Source organism: Aulostomus chinensis, chromosome 6 (genome assembly GCF_037954235.1).
Source record: "Aulostomus chinensis isolate RoL2024-O1b breed Wild chromosome 6, RoL_Achi_v1.0, whole genome shotgun sequence".
Classification (NCBI taxonomy): domain Eukaryota; kingdom Metazoa; phylum Chordata; class Actinopteri; order Syngnathiformes; family Aulostomidae; genus Aulostomus; species Aulostomus chinensis.
The window spans coordinates 27,788,703-27,808,784 of record NC_141325.1 but is presented as its reverse complement, the minus strand read 5'-3'; the positions used below and the strand labels follow the sequence as shown (position 1 = coordinate 27,808,784).

The 20,082-nt window shown below is 41.1% G+C and overlaps 1 protein-coding gene across 1 annotated transcript; it reads left to right on the top strand.

Moving 5' to 3' along the window:
• The first annotated feature begins 3,355 nt into the window (after window positions 1-3,355).
• Window positions 3,356-19,456, top strand: zbtb34 (zinc finger and BTB domain containing 34). Its single transcript, XM_086207328.1, has 2 exons — window positions 3,356-3,556; window positions 12,783-19,456. The coding sequence occupies exons 1-2, from the start codon at window positions 3,539-3,541 to the stop codon at window positions 14,340-14,342; spliced, it is 1,578 nt and encodes a 525-aa protein (XP_086063454.1). The 5' UTR covers window positions 3,356-3,538; the 3' UTR covers window positions 14,343-19,456.
• The last annotated feature ends 626 nt before the right edge of the window (window positions 19,457-20,082 follow it).

Sequence of the window (20,082 nt, the reverse complement as noted above, 5' to 3'; positions counted from 1 at the left end):
CGCTGGCCGACAGCCAAACAATATGAAGCTAAATTTAAGCACTGTTTTCTCAAGATCCTGCCCCACTTGCAGTATTTTCCATTTATTGGTGGGTTAGATCAGAATACTTTTCCCACAAGTGTTTTCAATATTTTCCTCGTCAATTTCTCAACTGTTTAAAAGTTAATCTGCATAATTAATTTCTCTTGTGGTGAAAAGCAGAAGTTTTTATGAAGATGAAGATGGATGAAAAAAATGTAAGGAATATTTGAGTGGAAAAACACGACTGCGGATGCTTCACACAGGAATACTGCATGATACTACTGAGCAAGTCACACCCTCTCGTGCTCCAGTACAGAGGAACAGGCCCAGTTCAGCTCAGACCTGAACCAAGATGGCGACTATGGTTGTTGAGGATCAGACAGCAGGAGCTGAAAACTTCATTTTCACTGTGGGGAAAGATTTCAACAAAAATGGTTGGTTGTGGTCAACAGTACACAATTATTTGTGCATTAATGCCAAATGTAAGGAAACACAGAGGAGCAACTTTTCCTCAGGGGGGCGCAATTAGACGGTCGGCCAGAAACGGTCCATCGACCACTGGGTTAGTCATGAGGATCCCTGTCCCGTCAGCTGGTCTTTCTGAGGTCTGACACTGTCACATCTTAACCACACAATCAAATATTTTCACACAACTTGCAAAAACCCTTCATCAAGTCAGTAAACAGAACGCAAGAGGAGAGGAAAGATAAAACAGCAGGTGAGATACATCATCCTGAGTTTGCTCCTGCAGTGACTGCTCTTATTTTGTCTTCAGCTCTGGTGTTTGTTGTAATGTGGTTTGGTTCTGTTGAGTCCTGATGTTTAAAGTCTGTGTAACTAAAAGTAGATTCGAGTGGATTTGTCTGAGTCTATTGGAGGTAACAGATATTTCTGGTGTAGACCACTCAGTTAGAAAATGCTGGAGTCTCTTGTCAGGCATCCCTGGAGAGTATTGGAAGTCTGGATTGTAATCGGTTCCCCACATGAAGCCATGAGAGATTTGAAAAACAGTACTGTCATTAAACAAAGGAGACATGATCTTTCTTAGCTGCAGATGACCTATTTAGACAGTAATAAAGTTGGGACAAAACTAACAAAACCATGGATGACTTGGTACAGGGTGTTTGTTGCAGTGCTTAAACTCAACATCTCTCCGGTCTTTTCACTCAGCGCCCATCTTGCCTCCAGCCAGCTCTCTAGCCTGGTATGACCGGACTCCCACCTGAGTGACAGGATAGAGCCGTAACTACACTTTCTATCATCACTGCAACATAATAACTGCGTGGATGTAACGATAGCCAGCAGGTGAGGCGCTGTCGGTGAATGAGCTACATTCAACAAAATAAGAGCATCTCCATCCTTCAGTGTTTTAATAGACACTTGTCACACTCTTCTTCGTTCCATCCGAATGTCGTGTCTTCCAAATTATTCAGGAAGACATTAGCATCACTGAGCAACATCTGATTGTTGTTGCTGAATCCTTCAAATTGACTTCTGTACAAATCATCAATAGAAAGCACACTTAGAACCAAACATTACCTCTAAGATTAAAAAAAAAAAAAGGTCTGCAAGTAACTGTTTGAACTGGCTGAAAAAATGACATTAATAAAAAAAAAAATTTCATTAGAAAAACTCTGAGGTAACACTCCTTCGGGTGACCAACGACATTCTCAGGCAATTAGAAAACCAAATAGCCATTTTAGATATATAAATGTAAATTAAAAATGTCCGTGCAATGACAGACAACTTCAAGCAGCTGTCTTAAATAACCCGCACAATCATCATCATCATCTTGGACTGATCTTGGACATTAACTTTTAATCAAGACATTAAAAAGAATGTAAAATAAATGTCATTTTGTTTTGAACAGTAATGGTGGAAATTATTCTTTTTTTTTAATTTCATAAAAGTGCAAGGAGTTTTGCAGGACAGAAGCCAATATGCGAGTGCTTATCGACCAACCATCACTAATGATGGCTATCCTAGCCACGTCAGCCAGGATTTCAGCCAGCGAGCAACACTGGCGTTCACGTCTCTGAGTCACCGAGAGCAAACCAATGCTGCTAATGTGTCATTGATGTAGACTGAGGAGCTTTCAATGATTTAGAACCCTGAACATCGCGTCAAGAACACCACTTATTTACTGATGACAATTCTGTCATGTTCACTCAGCTGCAGACTAAAGAGGAAAAGGAGCAATATTAATGGCTATGGATGACATCACACCAGTCTTTGTAAAGATTTTAAAATGGCAGGAAACTCAAATTTTACTTTTTCTTTTTTGTTTTTTTTCTTCACTTGAGGGGTGGGTGGCAGACTGTCTGGCAGATTTGGTTCTCCTGATGTTGACTCCATGGCTTCGGTCTTGGTGTAAAACCACCTGATTGGTTGAACAGCAGATGTATTTTGCAGATGTATTTTCTTTGTAACTGTGACCAACCTCAGCCATTTGAGAGCTGTTCATTACAGTGAACAGGAGGACCAAACACGAAAGTTGGTTTCAACACTGATTTAGTCTCTAGCGCCCCTTTGTGGTGTCTTTGCAGAACTGACAGCAAGCGTCTTATGATAAACCTAAATTATGCAAATCATTGAAAAAGGGATAGCAAATGGCTGACAAACCAAAGTTAGTGGCTATCAAAGCCTTTATAGAGATCAGACTTGACCCAATGCTTTTAATGTGACAGAAATCAGCTCAAACCAATTTGAATGTTAAGGGGTGCGAAATAGTTTTTGTTTAAAATCAAATTATTATCCTTGTATAGACAGTTTTCAAACATATTTTTTTTCTATAAAATGTCGGGAAAAAAGTCATTAAATTCCCATCACAACTGTCTCATCTTCAAACCGCTTCTTTTTCAGCCAATAGCCATGAATCAAAGTTTACCATATGCGACCCTCCCCTAAAAAATCGTATCTTCCCCATTTAGACGTAACCTTTGTGATTCAAGAGAAAATTACACTATAAATTAGTTACCAAATAATATTCTGTTGATCAACTATTTGACTGGTTGTTTAAAAAAGATGAGGGTCGTGGAGCACAGCTGGATGAACCCTGGTTTAAATGAATTATTTATAATAAAACAAGAGGACAGACACATAGTTTTAGAACTCGCCCCTGTGCGTCTTAGTGTTGCAAAGTAAAAGCAAATAAAATCTTAATTATAAAATTGCACACAGCGTGAGTGTGGTCAGGAGATAAGCGTCTGAGTTTGGCCATAGAAGCGTTATTCTTTGAAAAGAATTTGAAGACCGGCTACTTCTCATTTATTTTGGGGCGTGTATATCTACCATCACGTTGTGTATCAAGAACATAATGTCTCCATACATAACACTGACATGAGCAAGGGAGGGGCTGCTGCAAAACACATTGATAGAATGAATGCAAAGAGCCAAAAGAACACTTCCTGTTGATGCAAAAAATTGCAGCAGCAACTGTCTGACACATCTGGACTGGAGAGGGGGGGAGGCCTGGCTGTAGTGTTAGCGAACTACTGAGGGGAATGGACAACGTTTAATGCTCATCTTCAAGACGGTGAGTCTGGAGGTTCAAGCTCAAATTAGACTGGTGACCGTAATTTGTTTGTAATGTCGGTGTTGCTTCTCTCTTATCGAAAGGAATTGGGGAAATGACTGCTTGGGATCGTACGTTGGTAACTAACTACTAGCTAGCGTTAGCCGCTAGCGCAAGCTAACACGGGATGGTTGCTAACGAGGCTAGCGCGAACTGTTCACTGGGGCTCGGCTAACTAGCTTGAGAGCTACTTTCATTTGACAGCCGACATTTGTACCATCATTCGACGTTGTAATTAAGCTACAGAAAGCTAAAACGTCACAAGGCTTTTGTGTATCTTACGAAACGCGACAAATATATAAACTAAAGAAGCTGCCATGCTTGAACATAGTGAAGTCTGTATGAAAGTGAATTGCTCTATTTTAAGCTAGCAAACATAGTTAGCTGGTGTTTGTGGGCTGCTTCATGTTGGGATTGGTCGGCCCGGTGAGCCGATGCAGATATTTTAACTTCAGCCTATATTTGTAAGAAATGTAAAATGGTGGAGCCATTCACCAGAAATCAGGTGGATGATATGGTGGAGCTCACGCCTGCCACTCTACTGTCAGTAACGTTAGCTTGCTACAAACGTTAAAAGGAAGGTTTACAAAGTTTGACTCACCATACATTTGCCCCCCATTTGTAGTTAAATTGTGTGTTGGTATAAACAATTACTTTAAAAGCCTGAATGTTCATGCATGGAGGAGTCGACACGGGGAAAGTGAATTGAAAAGTGAACGCTGCAAATGTATTTTGAGAAGAGCTGGCAGCAAGTCGTACTGTATTTCTCCAGCGCTGCACCTCAGCAGGGTGGCAGCAGGCCTGGGTACATTCACTTGTCATTCTCTACCTGCGCGTATTCATGGATCTGTCGTCCCGGAGAACTGATGAAGGTCCTGGCATTGTAGCAATACTCTTGGAAATTAATGTACATGTGAACTCTATGATGTTACGGCAGGAAAGAACAAAGTGCAGGTACACAGCAGGTTATTCAGTACACCTGAGTTCACCCAGGACACCAACACTGTTTACAACTACGGTACTTCAGTGACATAGATTTCCTTGAAATGTCCCAGATTATGTTTTAAGTTCCATTTTTTAAATGTCAGCATTTTACCCCCCCCCCCCACACACACACACACACACATACATACACGCACCCGCATACACTACTGCATTTTAAACCAGGCAGAGTATTTTAACTATAAGGCATGTCAGAACAGAGCTGAGCCAAACCAATTACAACCTTTGCATGAGTAGGCATTATGGTTTTGCACTCATTCAACCATCTTTTATTATAGTCCATGCTCTGTTTGGGATATGCAGTAAAACTGCCTTGGGTTGAGCTGCCTGCTGGATTATGTAGTGATTGTACTTTGGAGACTGTATATGTTCATTAAATGACCTCTCCAATCAAAAGAGGATTCTGGTGAGGTCTGTCCTGTTTAACTGATTGTGGAGAACTTTTGAGGCTTGAATGTACAATTAAATCTGTGGTAAGCCAACATTTCACTTTATATTTGCATTTTCCCTAAATTACTAAATGGCTGCTTTTTATATTTGCATGGAGTCTCGTGATATTGAAATAAACTTGGCAAAAAAAGGAAGGAAATTTGTATTAGGTAGATTATTTCTTTGTTGTATCAGTGCTTCTTGGCAATAAATATTATTCCATCGAAAAGCCTGTTTATTTCCCTTTTAAATGGTGCCACATTTGTAAGGAACATGCATTTGAGGGATGAGCAACAGAGCTGAGTATGTGGGTTGCACCCATGAAAAATTTGCCAAATCTTCCCCGCCAATACCAAACAGCTTATTTTGCTGTTGCTACTCTTTGTTGTTTGTTGTTTTTCTTCTAAAAGAAGGCACAAATTTCCATATTTTTTGTGCTAAGTTTATCACTGTGAATTTTTTATGGTGTCATTGCATATTTTACATTTTCAAAAAAGTTGCATTTGCAGTCAAATTGTTTTATGCTGATTATTATACATGTTTAAACTGTGGAAGCAAACATACATGTTCCCTGAACCACAAGGGGGATAAACCCACACTGCATGTACAATGGAATGTTTTCCTAAGTTCAACAGCAAATGGCAAACCATTTGGCCACCAATCATAAAACTGGTTTTAAGCTCACCACGACAAACCTGTCAGTGTGAGCTGTGACGACACACTGCAGATTGATTCTAGGTGAAAAGATGTTGTGGTAGTAAGTAATTTGCTCTGGTCACACGGCAACTAAGATACATTTGTAATGGCTGACTGGACTGAGAAAAGATGTGGTAAAGGAGAAAGGGGCCCGCTAGGGAAGAGACAGAGTGCTGGCATTATGGATCTACCACGTTCCCTGTTAACAACTTAGATTTATTCCTCAGTTATTGCTTGCCTTGATTTCAGATGTTTGAAATACGGAGTATCTTGTTTATGCCTTCTTTTTGTTTCTTAGCTCCCTTTTTGTCATTAGAATTCCAAAACACACCCTTGATGGAGTCTTAAGGCTTGTTTGAAATGGGTGAGGTTTTGACAGTTGGGATCACAAACCTTCTTACTGCATCGTAATGTGGGAAAAGACTTGCTCTGTAGTCTGTGAGAACGTCTGTTGGCTCACAAACACTGTCATCACCCACATGGAGGTTATGCAACGTCTATCTGATAATCAGTATTCCAAACTTCATAACTGCCTGACACCCAATTGTTGTTGATACGAGCACTGATATTCACAGTTAAGTGCTTTACACGTTTCTCACAAACACTGTCTTAATAAATGTCCGTGCACTTAATTTACATCAAAGTTATAATCAAAACCCATGAATAAAATATAATGAAAAAGTAATTTGAAGAAGTTCTTGTACACTAATTACATATCCAGTAATAATAAATGAGGATTCACTTCACATACATTTGTAATGAATGCTATATTATTTCTTGCTCTTCTTATACCCCCCATACACACACACACACACACACACATGAATTCCAAAGAATATCTATTTGTAAAATTAGTGCAAAAAGTAAGGACATTTGTAGATGATAGATTTTTTTTGTTGTTGTTGTAACAGTGCTTCTTGGCAATTAATCTTATTCCGTTGGAAAGCCTGTTTATTTCCCTTTTAAATGGTGCCACATTTGTAAGGACCATGCATTTGAGGGATGAGCAGCAGAACTGAGTATGTGGCTTGTGCCCATGAAAAATTTGCCAAATCTTCTCTGCCAGTGCCAAACAGCTTATTTTGCTGTTGCTATTGACTCTTGTTTTGAGCTTCTGGTACCCCCAGGTGCTCGCCCCACAGTGCGGGGTTTATCAGAAATGACCTCCAGAATTTGGGAGTGGAGAGGATGGAATGGCCTGCCAGCAGTCTTGACCTCTACCCCCACTGAACACTTGTGGAATCAGCTTGGGCGTGCTGTTCATGCCAGAGTGACCAACACAACCGCGTTGGCTGACTTGCGACAAATGCTGGTTGAAGAATGGGATGCTATCCCACAGCAGTGTGTGACCAGCATGAGGAGGAGGTGCCAGGCTGTGGTTGCTGTGTGGGATTCTCCCACATGCTACTGCTCCTTTTTGTTAAATGGATACATTGTTAAATTGCTTGTCTCTTCAAAACTTCAATCATCCAGTCCACCAAACACCAAACAAGAGTCAATGGCAAACTGAGCTGTTTGGCACTGGCAGAGAAGATTTGGCAAATTTTTAAATGGGCACAAGCCACATACTCAGCTCTGCTGCTCATCCCTCAAATGCATGGTTCTTACAAATGTGGCACCATTTAAAAGGGAAATAAACAGGCTTTCCAACAGTATAAGATTTATTGCCAAGAAGCACTCTTACAACAATCTACCAATCACAAATTTCCTTACTTTTTGTGCTAAGTTTATGTGATTATCATATGCTTACTCTGTATGTGTAACATAAATAATTTTTTCCCACCTTATCCAATTTTATTCAGTGTGTATTGCATCATGTGTCACTGATCAGTTTATTGGTTCCAGTGTATTTTGTTGTGTCTTAATGCTACAAACTATGTTTCCATGTGTGAAACAGAAAATATCAGAGTTTCAGCATGTAGAGGAGGACCAGGAGTTGATGGTGCACTTAATTCTGCCACGGCAAGATGAAGTGAGCTCGCCAGCCAAAACAGAAGTTTCGAACGTTCTGAAACCCCTCCACCTCTTGCCTGCATTCCAGACAGGGTGAAAATCATCTCAAGCAAGCCTTTAGCCTTGGGTGACACAGTGTCATCTGCAAGAAATTGATTATGTAATCATGACATATCTATTTCAAGTCACAATGTGTGGCATAATTCCATGAATTATCATTTCTGTTAAGCATCAGTGGATGTTTTTATTCTGCACCAGCAATTTTGAGAATGAGTACATTGTTGGAAAAGGGTAACAAGGAGGAACTAACTCTGCAAAGACATTCACTTGTGTTTTCTGAGAAGCACATGAGTTGGCTGGAAAGAAAGATGAACTTCTTCTGGTTTTCCAGTTATATACTCTTTACAAAACCCAGAGGCAGCACATACAGACACTACTCAGCTCCTCACATTGAGCTCCCACCAAACTTGACATTTTTCACAATGCATGGAGTTTCTCACATCTTCTCTTGCTTTAATCTATTATAATCTATTTTATTTTTTATCTTATTTTTTTCTTACCATCTGTTCTAAACTGCTCTACCAACCAACGTTTGCTTGTTAAGCAGTTCTGTCCTGGGTCTGATCTGCCCCACAAGCTGTTTTTCCACCCAGGTAAAATGCTGCTGATGTTGAAGAAAGCATACAGTACTCTCTCGCTGACTTTAAGTTTTCTTCCATTTTGTTATGCTTGACATGCCCAAGTCATGGATTTGGAATCTGTAGGTGAAGTCTCTTCATCAAACTCAGAGAGCTTTGTCTGTACGCATATGAAGGAAGCAGCTCCCTCAAATAGGTGAATTTCCAGCAAGGCAAGGAACTTCAGCCATAGATGGAATTTTTTAGCTCAGTTTAAACATTGAAGGTTTTCTCACGTGAGTCAAGCATGTGACCTTCACCCAGCATGCGCATCTCAGCCACTGAGCATGCATTCTTTGGCTGCCCTTACAACTTGGCTCCAATCACTCTGCATGTTGCAAGCAGCCATCACTGATATGTTCTGGTGTATGAACAAGCTGTACTTGGAGGCTGGTAATAAGATGGTGAAAATAATGTACATCTTCTAATGATTAGCAGGGTTTTGCTACATCTTTCCTTGTCCCTTGCCAAGATGAGAACACATGATTTGGTAGACAGGTGTCTTGGCAAGCCTCGGCAACTACAGAAATTGTTTCCAAAGCACTGACTATGGTGCAATACACAGAAGATTGTGCTGAATTACCAGCAAGGCTGTGTGAGGAAGTTGTGGTGGTAGAGTTGAGAGAAGGAGATGAGAGCTGGCATGTATTTGGTATTAGAACCCAACAATCAGCTCGACAGTTCTATCTGCTGGTTTGGACTTTCTCAAATATACAGGAATCTATATATACACCTGTGCTGGCCAATGTGGAAACTTATATTCTCCATATCATAGTGCAGGAAATATGCAAAAGGTGGCACGGTGGTGCAGTGGTTAGCACTGTCGCCTCACAGCAAGAAGGTCCCGAGCACGGGGTCTTAATATGTGGAATCTGCATGTTCTCCCTGTGCCTGCGTGGGTTCTCTCTGGGTACTCCAGCTTCCTCCCACAGTCCAAAGACATGCAAGAGGGGACGAGGCTGATTTGATACTCTACATTAACCGTAGGCGTGGCTGTGAGTGTGAATGGTTGTCTGTCTGTGTTGGCCCCGCAATGGACTGGCAACTTGTCCAGGGTGAACTCTGCCTCTTGCCCGAAGGCTGCTGGGATAGCCTCCATCCCTCCCACGACCCTTAACAGGATAAGTGGTAGAAAATGGATGGATGGATGGATGGATGGAATTTGCAAATGATTTAAGAAATGGTGTAGTTAGTTTGTCTACCAGTGCAGCTCCATCTGAACTAAGCAGCAAGTGAAGATGTGTCTTCAGCAGGTGCCCTGATTGCCAGGGACCAGAATTGGTCTGTTTTCAGCATGCCCGGCCTGACCGATGACTATGTCGGTGTCACAGGTTTCTGTTTCTGCTCAGTGCTCACTTGCCATGGTGGGTCGCTTCACTGGGAATAGTGGCAGGTCTTGATGGAGGGTGCATCTACTTGCACAGCCAGACAGGAACGTTCCCCCCACAAATGGCATAGTCTGTCAAGTTTACTGAGCCGGTGGGCAGCTGGAGATTGGAGGTGTGTGGAGGACTGACACGATCTGCATTGCAGCTAGAGAGTGTCGCAGCCATGCCAGTGGAAATTTGGGGTCAGTGTGGAAGTTCTTCACTGTGAGTAATGAGAACATAAAGCTCACGTTTTGTAAAACACATAAGGTCAAAAACAAACAAACCGGATAAGACACTTCAAACTCCCAACACCTCATTGAGGAAGCTAGCAAAGGGGAAGCGGCTAAGCCTAGAAGTCAGACTTCAGATCCAAGAACCAGCCCACAGCCTCTCCTCCGTCATTGGCTGCTGCGTTCAACTGCTTTTGTTTGATAAGTAAAAGATAAGTCAGACACAGCTGAGTACACAGCCCTCCATTTTCAGTATAATTTTATTTGTAAGAATTTGTATTTTTCCAGTAGGAGAGCATATATATATATATATATACACATACATATATACACATACATATATACATATATATATACACATACATATATATATACACATACATATATACATATATGCATATATATTTATATGTGTGTGTGTGTGTATATTTATATATATGTATGTATGAATTATGTATATATACATATGTGTGTGTCAGAATTGGCCAAGAAAAATACAGTCAGTGCATCTCTAGTCCCATAGTAGGTTGGTAACAATTACAAATAGACAGAGCAGCTGTGGGTTGAATCTGTTGAGTGTTGACTTAAGGCTGCATTTCCTTGTTTGGAAAGCCCCTATCTTCATATCAACTTATGACAAACAACCTGTCTTACTTTTATCTGCTACATTAGTTAGCTTGTGAACATGTAGCTACAACCTTGACAGCTGAGTGCAAGCTAATGTGTTTGCATCTAGGTTATCTAATTATTTGTTGTGCAACTCAAATAAATATCACCTGTATTCACTCCAAATCAAAGCAGTTGACTCAAATAAGTTAACATTTAAAAGTCTGGTTTTCAACCAGAATATTGGAACTTTTTACTTTGATACAGTACCTTGGAAAATATTGATGGCTGTGACATGATGAGGTACAATTGTCTTTGTTCGTAGCAGTGAATATCAGAATAAATACGGTAAACATTGAAAAGGAATTGATACTCTTTTTAGAGAAAATGTTTGGGGTTTTTGTTGATTGAGTCTCTGGAAAATCTCAGTATTAAATCACTGAACTTAGAAATGACCAACGTAACAGTATAGTGTTTTTAGCACCCAGCATCACTTCATGCATGTTGACTTCTTACTGTTCACTGTAAAGTATTTTCTTCTGCACTGAAACTCCGTTGCCTGAGGTTGCTCAGGCCTCTGAGGGGATCAGTTGAGCGCCACAAATTTCTGGGTCAATAATGACAATACTCTGCCTACATTGTTGGGCCAACAACATATCAGATTACTGGGCCATCTTGGTTAATGGTTGGTGATGTTGAAAGGGGAGCTGACACCTACCTTTAAAGTCTCTAGAGAGGTCAGCATGCTGGTACCTTGGATGCCTGTTTGTAGAGACATCAAAATGAGGGGATAAGTTCTAGAACGCTGATGTACATCCATCCAGTGGGGTTTTTGCATCTATGTTAAGGAAAATGGATGCTGTTCTGGTGGCTTGTGGTGGCCCAGCCTGAAATGGACTCATTTATATTAAGTTTATTATTAAGTATATTAAGTACTTTTCTACATTGGCTTGTACTCAAAGCACTTCACAGTGTCATCTCGTTCACCCGTTCACACATACACAGTGGAGGCTGCCATGCAAGGTGCCAGCCTACTCATCAGGAGCATTTAGGGGTTCCGTGTCTAGCTAAAGGACACTTTTTGACACAGTCAAAACAGACACTGAGTGAAGCTCAGAAAGAATGAGGAAGAGAGGAGAGACATCTTTTAGTCAGTCTTCCTGCTTGTTCTCCTCACCCCACTACTGCTGTCTTTTGACAACAACTCCATTTAAAGCAGGTAGAAAAAAAACAGGTTTTTGAAGTCCTCCTCATTTTACTCAAGTTGATGTTTCCTTTACTTCACCTGGTTCTGTGCCTTCACTGTGACCCCTTCTCCCTGAACATCTGTGTGTGTGCAGGATTATTCAGATGTTGGGCTTCACACTTGGTCAGACGCGCAGAGCAAACGCCCGATAAGCTTATATGTACATCTGTAACAGCATAAGGGTGGTACTTTCTAACTTCTACGTAGGTTGTTTTTTTGTTTTTGTTTTTAATTCTCTGTCTGGTTCTACACATACAGAGTTTCATACTGTTCAAATACCAGTTGCCCCGTTGGGCCAAGTTTCAAAAGTTAGTCACTCTGTCTGCCGAAAATGGCTGTAACACGACAGAGTGGCTATAGCAAGTAAATCACGATTTTCTAGAAGACCTAGTGACAACACCTTGAAGAACCTGTGGCAATTTTTTTTTTAATAAAACCTCCAAAGACCTGAGGGTTTTCTGAAAACCTTGATAGAATTATTAAAATATAGAAAATCCTTTTCTCTTCGCTATGCATCTGAAAAAACATGAAGTATGATGTGGCTTTGACATTAGGCTTCTCTGTAAAATGACTCTCCTTTGCCCTTTATCTTTTTGAATCAGTAAACCACACCCAAAATGGTGATATACCACAAAAGCTCTGAAAAGGAGAAGGATGTAAACATTGCCTCATAGGTAGAACAACCAATATGTTACAGCAGGCCTAAATGGGTTAATGACTTATGATGGTTTGTCATTCGGACAGGGCTTAGCAATTAATCAGTTGTGCAAAGAATACGACTTTTCAATCGTTGATGTTTGGGGGATATGGTGAGATGCAGTTAAGCCCAGAGACACAGATGCTCATTTTGAACAAGCTTCTGTCTCTGATGTACAAAAGTTTTATGTTAATTATGTACATGACCATGTAAAAATGTTGCAGTTGATTTCAAACCCACTGATACAAAACCTAATGTTATGTTTTGTCTTTTCTCCTTAGGCGGTCAAACTGGAGAAACATATCCAAGACATGGACGACGGCAGCTACATCGAGTTTGATGTGCCGGAGTTCAGCAACACTGTTCTGACCCAGCTCAATGAGCTGCGGCTGCAGGGGAAGTTATGTGACATCATTGTTCACATTCAGGGCCAGCCATTCCGTGCCCACAAGGCAGTGCTGGCAGCAAGTTCACCCTACTTTCGTGACCACTCGGCTCTCAGCACCATGAGTGGCCTTTCCATCTCGGTCATCAAAAGCCCAGAAGTGTTTGAGCAGCTTCTAGCATTCTGCTACACAGGTCACATGTCCCTGCAGCTCAAGGATATCATCAGTTTCCTCACCGCTGCCAGCTTTCTGCAGATGCAGACAATTATTGACAAGTGCACCCAAATCCTTGAGAGCATCCACTCCAAAATCAGCCTCCCAGTTGGTGTCTGCAGCCCAGAGAAGGATGACTCGCAGACTAGCCGCAATGGCATCAATGATAGTAACCTCTTTGTGAACCCTACCCAGATCTCCCCCCCTTACTACTCTCGGCAGAGTCAGCCAGGACAAGAGGCACGCTTAGAGCTGGCAGGAAAGAACCTAGGCCGGGGGCGGCAGCAGCAAGAAGAAGGCCAGTCAGACCGTGGCAGTAGCGACAGTGTGTCAGAGCATGATGCTCCCATGGAGGGAGAAATGGAGCAAGTGGAACTGATTGGCAAAGATGGGCAAGTAACAGATGTGCATGTGAAGGTGGAGAAGACTGACAGGCCCACTTACTCAGATAGTTCCTCTGCTGGTGATGATGGCTACCACACAGAGCTGGTTGATGGAGAGCAGGTTTTGGCTGTTAGTGTGGGTTCTTATGGTCCTGTCATCCAGTCTACTGCCTATTCTTACTCAGGGCTGTCGTCCCCTTGCTTTGTCAACCTCAGCAGCTCCAGTCCATCCCGCTCCATGCTCAGTGGCTTCAGAGGTGGTAGAGCTCGGGCAAAGCGCCCCCTGGCCATCCCAGCAGGGGTGCTGAGTCATATGAAACCAGGCTCGGAGGACAGCGAATCTGCTGTGGGGCCCACAGGGTTGGAGAATGACGTGCGAGAGCGTAGTCTGCGGAGCCAGTGGTATCCCTACAATGAAAGACTCATTTGCATCTACTGTGGTAAGACCTTCAATCAGAAAGGGAGCCTAGATCGCCACATGCGCCTCCACATGGGAATCACCCCATTTGTTTGTAAATTCTGTGGCAAGAAGTACACAAGGAAAGACCAGCTGGAGTACCACATCCGTGGCCACACGGACAACAAGCCCTTCCACTGTCAGATCTGTGGAAAATGCTTTCCATTTCAGGGCACCCTTAACCAGCACCTGAGGAAGAAGCACATGGGAGCATCAGAGGGCAGCAATCATATGGACTCTCCGGAGAGGACGGATGGAGGCTCGGTTCAGAAGGACCAGGAGGAAACGTCTGAGGGGATGGCCTTTGAGGCACAATATGCAGAAGAGGCACCAGCCAATGATATGGAGGAGAGTTCCAAATGCAGTCCAGAGGAGGCTCAAGCATCCAGATGTGATTTTTAAAGTCCTGCTTCGGGTTAAGGAAGCTTTAAGAAATGTTTATTTCAACTCAACCTAAAGGACTATTTTTAATCAGCTCCCTCTACTATGGACGTTTCTTGCATCAAGGGGTTCTGTCAATTTTGTGAAAGCTAAGCATTGACACAGAGAGTTAAAGGGTGCTTTGTAGAAATTTGATTCTTTCAAGCAAAGGGAGTTACCAAGGGAGCTACAACTTACTATTTTTGAGGCGGTCCCAGTAATCAAGACCCCTTAAATGATTTCTCTTTTTATCTTTCCATGTTTTTTAAAACATATTTACAGAGTTATATAGGCATGTTGCAATAATTGATAATGTGAAAGCTCTGGTAAGATGCTTGTCATATCACCTTTTTACCTGACCTGTTTTTGCACATATGGCCACAGGAGGTCACTTACTCACAAGGAATGATTTTTCTGCCAGTGCAAAGCTTCGTGTGACATATCCGTTTAATACCTCATGATGCAACTACACACTCATAACACAGTATTTAAACTTAAAGCAACCTTACCAGGTTCTACCTCATAGCCAAGAACCTACCAGGCACAGATGTGTTCACCGTCTGAAATCCGTTTTAGGTTGTATGTACAGTATCTTATTGCCAAACCCTGTAAAGAATATTCTCTCAACACAAAGCCTTGATACCTAGAGAAAATATTCCTTGCTGATTGTATGGATTAAGTCCATGTCAAATGTTTCATGATCAGCCAGGTTAAAATGATGATTAAGAAGGTGCTATGTTAGGAGTGCATTAAATTTGCTAGCTTACTTGTGTGTTTGGCAGATGCGGAGCGTAGAAAAAGAGAACAGCCCTGTATACTTTTAAGATTTCGCTTTTTTATAGTGGGGTTTTTGTTTTGTTTTTTTTTTCCTTCTTGAAAACACTCGAGGATTCCATCGCTCACTACAGTTCTCAGTCTGTCGGCCAACGCGTGGTTTTAGACGCCGTCATCCTCGAACTGGGTGAATTACGTCCATACATTGAAGTCACTTGAACTCCTCTACACTCTGGTGGCAGATTTCTACTAAAGTATACTATATGTGTAACTTGTTTTGTCCTGATCCAGGCGAGGTAGGGTTGAAACTCAGCGTCTTAACGGAGACGAGAGTGTTGATTGTTAACTCAGCACAGTAGAAAAAGCTCTGGGTCTGCTCACATAAATCAATACTGGGTTCTATGATATGCAAACAAGAACAAAGGAATCTCAGCCATTTTGAAATGGTTTTTCTTCCATTATTTGAAAGAGCTATTGCTTTTTTTCCCTCATTGTTTCCATTCTGTCCTACCTTTTACGATAGAATGATTGAGCTTTGTTAGTTGAGGTCAAATTTTTTGTCAATCCTACTTTTACGGAGTGGTATTGATGTGACCAGAGTAATGAGTAAATGTTGTTAGAGGTAGCTGGTGATCTAATGTATTGATGCACTTTGCAGAGTTGGTGGGCGGGAGCGGCGGTGTCCCGGTGATACAATTTACTCATTTCTGTCTAAATCTGGTCATGCAGTGTCACAAGAACCTCACAGCTGTGATTTTGTTTCAGTAAAATCAGCACCACACATGAGACTCTAGTCACATGAATACTGTTGGCCACAAGTCATGCATATGGCAGCGTTTGTATCTAATCTATACTATTTGAACCGTGGGGGTGAGGGATTGGGAAGTACTTAGTATATAGAGTTGTTTTTATTTCCATTGTGATTTAATATAATCTCTAAAAGGCACTTATAAGGCCGATCGATTATCCTGTCATAGCAAATTTAAAGCTCAGCTGGGTGGTCTCTCCTTTTTCTTGCTATATTGCTGTCTTATTTGCCATCCAACTGTTGAATGCCTTTCTTAAAGAGCACCTGCTATATGCTTTTATTGTGTCCCACCTGGTCCATGCTGAAAGATTTGATGTTTTCTTTTACTTTTGTGCTTTCTGCGGAAGAATATTGTGTTTCCTTGGTCACGATACGCCAAGAGTGCAGTCCTTTAATTCCACTGAATGTTTGAGTTTTGTTTTTCCTCGTCATATAGCGAAAATAGCAAACCAAATCGTATGTGTTCTCATTTTGTGCACGAATTTATCACATTTCCCATCATCGTCACCACCACCTATACAGTACTCTTTAGATGAATGTTTACTCTTTCTGCTGATGTGACGCGTTGGCTTGACTGCTGATCTGACCTCATCTGATTCAGCGGCTGAATAATTTGAATCTGCCTGATGATGATGATGTTGATTCGTTCCCGTCATGTTAAAGAAAGGAGGAGGTGCATACCTTCTTGCAATATTGTAGATAATGTTTTGCAAGTGAAAGGTACAAAACTGCTAAAACAAATTTGTGCCAAGAGTTCACACCAAAGATGAGTAGGTGATTTTTCAGCGGTGCATTTTTGACTGTATTTCTTAATTGAATGCTAAAAAAAAAAGAAAAAAAAAAAAAGAACGGGCTCTTGATTTTAATGTAGGCCTAGTTCATTGCTATTTGCAAGGAATGTACGTTCCCAGCTTCAAACAATCATTTGTGTAAAATTTGAACAATTAGCTATGAAGGCGTTAAGCAGCTAAGTCACAATTAGCATCATTTGTTAAGCCATAAATAGGTGACATTAAAAAGTTGTGCAATAGGTAATTGTTTAAGCCAATGCAAACAAAAAAAAAGACTTAGCATCTTAAACTTAGTGCCTTGCCACAAGCTTTACATTTTAGATTTTGGCACTCAGATGTCTGTGCCTCTTTCCTTTTTAAATGGATTGATTGAAGAGATTATAATGACAGATAGCCACACCATTTATTGTAAAGTGGTTCTGAGAATGAATAGAAATTATATAACATCATCGTCCTCCATTTTGTACTTTTTTCGGCTCAAGTCCTGCCCACGCCTCGACCGCTTTTTCAGTTGGTTTTGTTTTTGCCACGGGACAGACAGCTGACTATAAAGTAGAAGGTGATTACAATCAAATGAGGCGGACTTGTTATCCCCGTGTTCAGAGACGATACCGTATCCCTCCTCTCCAGCCACTGAGGACAATCTTAGCGATGTGCCGTCATATTTAGATATTTCAGAGAAGGAAGGAGATGCATGTGAAACCCACATCTGCTTCCTCCCTGGTCTCTCCGAGCATCTGGCCAAGGGAACAGCTGCTTGGGTATTTAGCAGATAATAAAGTGAATATTTGTGCAGGAAAAAAAAAAAAAGAAGCTTGCCCTCATATGCTATAGCTGAATTGCACGTTGCTCAAACACAAAAATGTATAAATTGCCAATGGATAATTTTTAAAACTTGAGTTTGAATTTGTGTCATTGATTGTGCACTTACAGTTTTTTGTAATAAATCCATCCAGGAAGTCACGTTTATCTCCAGTCACCCTTAAGCGACTCAGCTGTAATGGCCTCAATCACTTCAGTAGGGACCTTTTCCTCTTAAAAAGGTGCTTTTTAGACGTAGTCTTTTATTTCTGTATCAAACGACTATATAAGTCCATGTATTCATCATAGGTGAACGGAGGGGAAATTGTTTAAAATGCTTTTCATGTAGCTCTATTTACTTATGTCATAGTACACACATCAACACACCAACTGACCTTGACACACACACACACTCACACTCTAAACTCTTAGTTCCACTCATGTCGGAGGAACAGGAGATGCATCATGGGCCACAAGTAATCAAAAGGAAGTGTTTACAGGGAAGGCTGTCAGACTACTTTTTGAAATTGCAGCTCGTCCTATTCCTCTTAAACTCATTTCAGGTAGTTTACAAACACTGATACAGGCTTAGAAAAAAAATCTTAAGTCTTCCATAGCTTTTCTGTCAGTTTCTGTCCACTGTGTATTTAAAAAAAAAAAAAAAGAAGAAGAAGAAGCAATAACCTTTTTTTAAAGTGGTGTATTGGGATCATCAAGCCTATTGAAATATTGGCCGGTCGTATATCAAACAAACTGAATGTCAGGGAGCTGTTGAATTGAAGTAGGACCAGGATAATTTGATATTGATTTATTTTTTATATATTTTCTGAAACTTTGGACAGGTTTAGTCCCTCTTCAGAAAAAAAAATCTATATAAATATATATATAAATGAAAAACTGATGTTGCTTTCTGGTGACCTAAAAGCTCATGGAAATCCAGTGGTAGTCAGTGAACTGCAACACAAGAACTGAGCGTGTGATTTTAGTCATCAACTCAGTGGCACTGTTCAGAGTTGTACCTCCAGCTGTGTCAAATTATGAAAGGGATTTTTTTGTTTTGTTTTTTTTTTTGGGCTGCATAGCCACTGTTCTGGAGCGGGCTGTGTGTTGTCATGTTGAGGTTCGGTGGTCGTGTTCAGCTCCTCGGGCACTGAGACTGTAGTTGTAGTTGTTCAGGATCAAGGGGGAGTTCTTCAGTCGAGCTGTTGTTGCTTTTTCAAACTCCCTAAACTGCACTATCATGTCTGGCTCATACGTATTTGGTGACAAGACAAAAAAAACAACAACAAAAAAAACACCTATCAAACTTAGAACTCAGGGTATATAGTGTTTAAAAGTGGTCTCATTGGGCATGCATCTCATGTCTGAAGTATAATCGTGCACTTCTCTTCAGGTGGGGAAACAAATCCTCAGTCAGCAGTTCCCAGACATTCTGCCTCAACGTCTCAATGAGCCCGTATTTCCCTCTGAGCTGAAGCTTGAGGAGCACTGAACGACCACGAGCTGAACCATGACAGCACGCCTGCCCCAACTCCTCATTCGCCCACTCTACACACAACCTCACAACCCAACTGTGAACCTCAGAACTCTACTGTTTTGTACAACTATGAAGTAAATGAAGCTAGCTAGAGCTGGTGTATCTATTGCCATTTATGAATTTTATTTTATAGCATGGAATAAAATATATTTATTCAAATTATATATTTTACTCATAATCATTCTGTGCAGCTTCATTTTGGTTCTTAAGCTTGTAAATTGCTTTTTTATGAAATAAAACTGTCAATAGAACAATGCGTTTGTAAAATAAAGACGCTGATTTGGCTCCGACTTGTCTTTTGTGTCTCTCACAAGTGGATTTATTGATGCTAAACTTTTTCATCCTGTTATTTGTTGCCTGTTAAAAGCCACCTTTTTAAATGGAAGGTTCCGTGGTATTTTTATTGTCAGCATTCATTTATGTTCAATGTGTAATGATGGTGTTGAACTCACCATCCAGAGTGATGTATGTGCAGCTCTGACCCTCTAGAGGGAGCTAGAGAATAACAAATACAACCTCATAGGTCATTCATCTCTAACCCATGAGGAGTGCAGAATGGGCCAAGAACACCCTTCCACTTCTTCTAGCAATGCACCATTCATCTTTTAAAAATGTTGAACTAAAGAACAAGGATCATTCACCACCCTTACACACGTGTCATTGGTTGTGAAGTACGACAACAAAACAAAAGAAAAACTGAATCCTTGCTTGTTCTTGCGTAGACATTATATAAGTGTGCGGGCGATATAAGTGATATCCTCATGTATTGAAGCAATCCTGTTTAATTACTTTCACAGGTGTTTTCAGTTTTAATCCATCAGCCAGTTGCAGCGGAAAAAAAGTTCTCACTATGCTGTTTTTTGTCATTCGGTATGGAAAAAAGACAGAAAGCAGAGGGCTGTCTGAGGAGGCGAGAAACTCCAACCTCTGTCGCCAATGTGAAGTTAAAAGCACACGGGAGAGTAGCCAGCGTCCCTGGACATGGCACTGAGGAAAAATTGACCTGAGATT